Below are 8188 nucleotides of genomic sequence, written 5' to 3' on the forward strand. Positions count from 1 at the left end.
GCTGAAGGATTTTAAAACTGGATGGGTAACAACTGTTGGACCATCGTAAATATTTGTGATCTCGTGCGGTTTATGGCTATTAATGTTGATCAACAGAACAGTTTTTCTGCATTATTTATGAACATTCTGGGTTCTGTTGTGTTTTTCTTTAAAACTAAATGGAAACTAAAATTGAAATGCATGATTGGGAGCTGTCAGGTTGGCATCATAAGTACAGCTTTAGGTAGAGAATAGCCCAGATTGCATCCTAACTGTGGAGTGAGTGAAGTTACCGAGAACCCCTCAGGCTCTTTCAACACAACAGATCTCTCAGGCTGCAGCTGTGCTTCTGGTACTGCAGAATTTTTCACTTTGCATTATAAATTCAACCTTGCCACTGGTGGTATGTTGAGTAGGAGATTGTACAGCCGGCTTCATTCAGCGAGGTAGATGATCTGCTTTCCCTGCTGAGCTCATTTCCATATAGCCCAGTGTGTCCCTGCTGAAAACCACGCTTCAGTGTCTTCTTAGTGAACCAGAAATTGTTTCACTTCTCAGGACATTTAAACACTGTGTCTAGGACAGGAGTTCTTTAAGCTGCATTAACTAAGATTTTACATATTGTCTTATAAATTCAGTGAAAATGGGACAGGACATGGTGCCTCTCAGCTATTAAGTTCTCATGAGCTTTCTTTCATAAGTTATTGCATTTTATAGATTTACTGACTAAAATAATCTACATCAGATATCAATATGTTGGTTTTGTCCTGTAAACTCAGCTGTTTATTACATATATATATGACTGAGATATGGCTCTTGAAAAACTTTGCCATTCCCTACATGTCTTAGAAAGCATCTGATGTCATGGTAATACAGAGCTGATATGAACTCAGTGGGCCTGGGTGGACATGGTGATGACTAAATCCCCATAAGATGTATCTTTAATGGCGCTTCCTGCTGTGGGTTGTGCATGTTCCCCCCTTTTCTCGTCTAAATGGTTTGTTCCTCTGACTGTGATGGCCAGAGCCTCCACACACACTATGCTCTTCCCTCCTCTTCCTCCAGAGCCCTGTACACCCCACCCGGTGTCAGGGGGGGATCAGCTGTGCCAGTCCCGACAGGCCACACACACACGCACAGAAGGCTGGCTGGCAAACAAAGCTCCTGGCGCTGCCAATGAAGACAGGCCATGCCTCCACGCTTAGCCTCCCCTCTTCTCACACTGCTGTGAGGGGAATGCATGACACTATTGTTGTCACATTTCCTTATCAGAAAGACGACAGGTTCTTGTGGAAAAGGAGTTGGTCTTGGTTTATTGTGGAAATTTTTTCTCTCTTTAGCTGCTGATGAGCTGAGATGCTGGCGGAGCGCAGAGAGAACAGCAGGTAGGAGAAATTAAGAGCCTGGTGCTGAGCTTGTCTCCGCAGCGACCGGGGGCTTGTTTACTGTTAACTGGCGAGTCGACCTTGGTAGATATAGCATCTTTATTGTTTGTTTTCTGAGTGTCAATGCCAGACTTATTTACTTGCTACTTAACATTTAAGCTGTTTGCTAGATGTTTTTATCCAGAGTGACTTGAGTGCAGTCATGTATTAAGCTTCGATTACCATCTTTACCACCATCGAACAGTGGGGGATGCAACAGCCTGAGCCACTGTAACAAAATAAGAAGCACAGCCTCACTAGGGCTACATTTATCTGTGTACAGCAAGACCAGAACAGTGTTGAGTTTCTATTTGGTAGACATTTGATTCCTGTTGTATAATGCTGAAGGCTTGCTGATGCAGTGCCACAACATGGAGCAGAGTTGTCCCCAAAATATTTTGCTCAAGTGCCACTGATTTTTAAGTTGAAAACGTCTAGTGTCAACTGATAAAATGGAGCAACCTTTACAAGTCACAATTATTATAAAATGAATTCAGCATCCAGGTCCGGCTTAAACTAGCAGAAATCAGGGATCTTTTTGATTTTATTGAAAAACACTTCTAAGAGTATTAAGAGCCTCCATTACACAGAGCAGATGAAGGACTCATGACCAAGACAAAAACAAAGATGGAGAAGTAGGCATGTCTTATAGAAGAGATAGTTGCCTGGTCCACATAAGAGCACATTTGGTCCCTTAAGAACTGCTATTTAAAGGACAGTTTGGTTCAGATTCTGTGAAAAGTTTGCCACAGGGCTGAATTTGTACATATGGACCACAAGGCTTTGTTGTTGATGCTCCATGCCTGTGAATGAGAAAGCATATAGAAATCAAATACATGTTAGTAAAGGTGTGCTATATCAGCATAATTGTGATTTAAAAAAAATATGTGATTTCCAGCTGGGCTATATATTAATTCAACTTTTTTCTTTGCCTAAATTGTAAAATTGAGATTAGTGCTTTCTCTGCTGTCACTCAAACACCAGCGGCAGCACTTCTCTGGAGTTACGACAGTGATGTAAGCTGTCGCTGTTTCCTTGGAGACGCCTGTATGTGTGAGCTTTGCCAATCAACAAGCTTGGATAATGATGGCCGCAGCAGCTGAAAACCATGAAATAATAGCAAAGAAAGGTGATGTTACCTCAGTGAAGTGGTTCAGTTTTGCTAGATCTGATGTTAACTGTTGCACAGCTGCTGCTGTTGTTATTAATGCTTACATTATGTAAAAGGAGAACAGCCCTGCTAGTCATGGTTTTCCTTTTGTTGATCTCACTGCTAATGCAAACATGGAAGAATTATTGTCATGTGCGACTGAGATCACACAGGGATCTAAATCACCCTCGCAAAGTGATTCATCCTACAGTCCTAAGTGGTATGCATTACTACTTGAACTTGTTAGGAAACGGTGGGCTTTGGCTTTACTCACTGAACTCGGAGGAATAAATCCACCTGTTGTCCATCAGTACTGTCTGTAACTTAGCTGTCACTGTTTACAGTGAGTGTCTGTTTGCCAAAACAGCTGGCAGAAGAGACATGGGTAGATGATGATGACACCCAAGGGCGTTGTTTACTGGAGGCTTGATAGATATCCGGTGAGGAGCTTATGGACTGGTTCTGCCTGGACTTGTTTGGCTTGTGATCACTTCCTGCTGTTCTGGCTCCTCTTAGACTGACTCAGGTCAGGCATCAGCTGTTAATCCAAAACATGCTGCATAAGATAGTAACCACTCCATTTATCACTCTTAATCCATGATGTTTTGAGTTAATAAGTATTAGTAATGATTTTAAAATGTCTCAGGGTTTCAGCAGATATTGTGTTTTTCTTCTAGGGCGGCTAGACAGTTTCTCACCCGCCGTCTGAATGTACCAGCATTTGGCTGGGGGTTGGTGTGAATCCATCACCCTGCCTACGTAGCTTCTCATTTCTTGAAAACTGCATTTTGTTTTAGAGGTTCTTGTTTTATCTAACTCCTGTCAGCCCTGTTTTTCTTCTCTGTGGAGCTCCCCAGCTTCCTCATCCACTGTCAGACTGCAGACATCACTGAGATTACATCAGTTTCTCTAGAGGAACAGTGAAACATGCCTTTGAAGAGTTGGGCTTTTCCAGGGCATTGGCTGCCTTCATCTCCCAGGAGTTGGTGCTAACTGTGAGACGCTCATTGAAGCTGGTGCCCGCTTAAAGAGAATGCTCTGAAAAGACTGGAGGGCTGAGAAAGCAAGCTTAGTTCCCCATTGCACAGAAGTTGACATTCCACTGATACGTGTGGCCCACTTTTTTTTGTTTCAGCCAAGGCAAGACATGTTTAATGCTGTTTCCCTTAAAACGGCATTGATCATGGCGACAACACAGCGGTAATCAGATGGAGACAGTTTTTTCTGTGTGGTACTCTAAAGTGTCACTGGCTTTTAGTTGGTAGTCACTTTGCACGATGTTGGTGCTGTGGGTTTCTCATGCTCATCAAAGCTGCAGCCTTAACCCTCCATGTTATGTCACTTTGGCCTGAGGTTGCACCAGCAGGCAATGAGCTGTGCGCTTGCATAGGTCAACTGCTGGGCATTGTGCAGAGAGACAAATGGGCCACAAGGATCTATAGTAGTTTGGTTACATGAAGATATAAAAAATTGTCTGTCACACACAAAGCTGCTCAGATGCATTGATCGAGATAACAGCATTATGTAGAATCTCGATTTCTTTTGCTCACAAATCTTAGTCTTTTTGAATCACTGCCAGCCTCCTTCAAGCACATCCATTCCCTCACTATATATTTTGGATGAACAAATCAGACAGCCTCGTATTTTTGAAGGAAATAAGTGTGCCAGAGGCGTGGGCATCTTGTTTTTTTTTGGCTGCGTGTTCAGATCTGAAATTAAAAATGAATCATGTTAATTTAGAGACAAATGAGTGGAAAAAAAGCATACCCTAAATTAAGGTGTTATATTTTATATCACATTTTTGTCAAGCCTCCTGTAACAATATCAATCATCTAGTTAAGGCTGTTGCTCAGTGTCAGCTATAAAATCATCACAAACTTTTCAAGGAGACAAGTAAACCCTTCTCCGAAATGTGAGACAAAGGGGGAGATAACAGAGGAAACTTCAGGATAATTTTTTTTATAATCATTACATTTACTACTGACGACGTCTTCCCTGACCTCTGTCCTCTTAATGTGGCACCTGAGCTGCCATCATCCAGAGGGTCGAGTGAGAAACATTTAGTTTTGTCTTTCAGGTGTATAATTTGAATGCACAGAGCTACACACCAGTCATAACATTATGTACATAGCACTCAGTGAAGCAGGTGTTTGGCACTCGTGTCACTCTGAGGCTCACAGCTGTGGACTGGAATATGGTTTGGTAAGTGAATTGGCCCTGTCCGTCCAATATCTGATGAATGAATGACGTCAATATCAGACCCGGTACAGATGGCCCTCGTCACAGCCACTCAGATCCTTATGCTTGCCTGTTTTTCCTGATTCCAACACAGCAACTTTTGAGGACTGAATGTTTACTTGCTGCTCAATATACCCCACACACTGACAGGTGCCATTGTAACAAGATAATTAGTATTATTCACCTCACCTGTTAGTGGTCATAATGTTAAGGCTGATCGGTGTGCGCAACTTGGAGCATCAGAACCATTGTTTTCACAGAAGTCTGGATAGATAGTCACTCTACTCTGAGGCTTCAGGAAGTCAATGAAAAACCAAAAGTGGATTTCAGGTAAAGATACAATCCTCTCTGAGATATTATATAAGTAAAGCTGCAAAAACAGTCATTTGTGCACCCAACATTTAGTCAGTCTAGTGCTGAAAGGGAGGTACAAGCACAACTCCTAGGACTAGTCTGTGGTTAAGTGACGCTTGCTGCTTACCAAGTAGGTGGAGTGAGATGTAATCCTGCATTTGTCTGTGGATCACTGCCTTTTGCCATCACAAACCTTTTGTTGATTTTCTAGCTCAGCCTTATGCTGAGTCGTGTGACATGTGTTGGCCCCAGTTTGCGGTCCCAGCCCTGCTGTGCTCCGACTCTACCATTCTCTCAGCACTCTCATCTGCTTCAGTGACTCTCTGTTACACAAGGACCTGTACAGCAGTGTTCACAGTCAGCATTGTTCAGAGATAAATGCTGGCTTTGATCTGTGTCAAGGGCACATTATAGTACAAAAAATAGATGAGCTATTTCAGCGTGAATACAACTCAAATTATATTTCAGCTATTTTTCAATATAGATTTTATTTTTAAAAGTTATTTGAAGGATGAAATTAAGTTGAAGAGTAACATTAATGCAAACTGTACTTTGCCAGTATATAGTTTAAAGATCAGTTTTAGTGATTTTTTTTTTGTTTGTTTGTTTGTTTTGTTCTGTCGGACCCCAGTGGTTCCCCACTGCCTGTTTCCCTTAAAGCTTATTTAGCCTGGTATTACATTTCATTAAAATGTGACATTTGCAGGGGCACTCTGTATTTCACTGCAGAAAACCCTGATTTTAGTCATAGAAAATTGTTTTCATAATGTCTTGGGTGGACATCTGCTTTTGACTGAGTACCCTTTCACTCTTTATGAGGCTCCAAAGAAAAATTTTTTTTATGGAGAAAAACTATCTGTGAAAGATCACAATCAATAATTTGACATATTAGAAGCCAATTTTGTCAATTCCCATGAATGACTCCATGCTTTGACTGTCACATCTTCTGGCCGAGTTATTCAGGTTCGAATCAGAATCTAGTTTTACTGTTTCATAAGTGAGTGACACCCACTGAGAAAAACCAGTCCAAGTGTGTAAAGATCCTTCCCCTGGTTTCCGACACTCCGGGCAGTTTTTTTATTCATAGTGAAACTTGCAGCTTTCAACAGTGACTCAGGAACCTGGCCTAGCGGGCTGGATATTTTTAACTCGGCCATGGGCCAAACATTTCTGCTTTTGAATTCCTGTTTTGTGACACCCAGCAAGATTTTCTTCTTGACTGGCAACTTTACAGCAGACTAGTCTGTGGCACAGCCTGAGTTTCCATTATAGCCAGCAGCTGAAGATGGGCTTTTCTGCTGATTCTGCCGACACTACATCTTGATCCTTTTATAATCCCGCTGCTGGTGTGCTGGCTTGGCCGAAAGTGCAGTAGGTTTGTGGGTTCTTTTCAAAGCTGTAGCCAGCTTTGTATGTGCTTCTTTGTTTTACTCCTGTGAAAGGTCTGCCCACTCTGTTGACTGATTTATGATGAAGACTGCCATGTGGGTTGTGTGGATTATTAAATGGTATAAATGAGAAGCAAGGGCCACACTTAATGTGTCATCACAGAAAGGGGAAGGATGTTAGCGGAGAGAGCCGATTGGGCTACAGCAGTGCTGAGAATAGCTCTCTCATCTCATCAGTGTTATGATTTGTCATAATATTAATCAGCCTTTTCCTCCATAAACACAATCTGTAATAACTGTTTTGTGTTAATGCAGTGTTTACCTGTGACTCAGTGATGAGCTTCAGTGAGCTGCCAGATGCTCCCACAGAAAGTCAACTTTCATTTAGCGCTCCCTCGCGATCAGCATTTACTGGCTCTGTTTCTGACAATGAGTTAGTTCACCTGAACAATGGCACAAATGTATTTTTAAGGACACACTAACCAAATCAGTTTAAAGCATGACTCAGCAGTATGGTTCGGATGATGCCTTGTAACGTAATGCTCTGGACACACTTCCTTTTATACATTCAAGCTTATAAAATGAGTGAAAGTGAAGCAATAATGTGTTATTGTTGAATATATCAAGCTTTTAAAAGCCTTAATGTGCCTGCAGTGTAAGGGTGTGCTGTGTATTTGACCTTCAGCTTTTTTCACTATATATTGTCTTATATTTTTACTTGTTTTGCTACAAAGGTCTGTTAACCTCACTTTAATATGTAATCTAGTGACCATGCATTAAAAAATGTGTGTATTTACAATTGCTGCATCATTAGAGCTGACACTGAAACAAAAATCTCCCGTCACCATGTTCACCAAACTGTATCAGTCCCCGCAGCAGGCAGGGGTGTAATTCTGTTATTTTGGAAGGATATACACTGTGCGGCTTGCTCTGATGCCTTATCTCACACCAGCAGAGCTGGTGGTTAGGAGGAGCTGAAGTGTGCCGTGTCTGCCTGCCAACACAAGCTGTTTTGTAGATGTCAAACCCTGAGCCTTTCAGGTCTTGTCTCTTTTCATATCCATCATGTGTATAAAATGTGTCTGAGATTAACCCAGTGTCCTACCTGAACTGAGGAACTAGACCCAAAGCATTGTTGTGACAGAACTAATTATGTAACTGGGAGCATGATGACAGCAGCGTTTGTCATTTCCTTAGATTTTTATATTACAGACCGTTTCGTGTGTCATGTAAGAGAGCAGCCTTTACTATTTCAAGTTAAAAGATTGTGTTTCCTTTCCAAAGCCAAGCACTACCCAGGTGAAGGGGTTCAGTCACTGTAATGATGTTTTTACGCGGACAAGGATAGTGTCACACACTTCAGATACAAAGTGTACCAAATTGCTGATGTTAAATGGAGCTGTAGTTTGAGTGTGGGTTCACACAGAGGCCAGCTGTGCTGTGTGGGCAAACTGAGTTACTGAAGCCTGCAGTTTAGACTGATTTCATTAGTGGCGTACATACCATGTTCTCCTAAATCCCAGTGACACATGGAAGTTTCTTTAGTAGTGATTTGTCTCTTCCTTTATGGTGCAACTCGAAAGTCAATATATATAACAGAGAAATGCATGGAAAGGAAACAAGCCCCAAGGAAAGAGGTTCCGAATATCTTTTAA

General features: G+C 41.8%; 1 protein-coding gene across 1 annotated transcript in view; it reads left to right on the plus strand.

Moving 5' to 3' along the window:
- The first annotated feature begins 1048 nt into the window (after positions 1–1048).
- The window catches only part of LOC109957461 (WD repeat and FYVE domain-containing protein 3-like), a 10953-nt gene continuing 3813 nt past the window's right edge, over positions 1049–8188 (plus strand). The window contains exon 1 of the mRNA XM_020595351.1: positions 1049–1364. Within this exon, the coding sequence (XP_020451007.1) occupies positions 1336–1364 (29 nt within the window). The 5' untranslated portion in view covers positions 1049–1335. The remainder of the gene's footprint in view (positions 1365–8188) is intronic.

Source organism: Monopterus albus, unplaced genomic scaffold (genome assembly GCF_001952655.1).
Source record: "Monopterus albus unplaced genomic scaffold, M_albus_1.0 scaffold26.1, whole genome shotgun sequence".
NCBI classification, from domain to species: domain Eukaryota; kingdom Metazoa; phylum Chordata; class Actinopteri; order Synbranchiformes; family Synbranchidae; genus Monopterus; species Monopterus albus.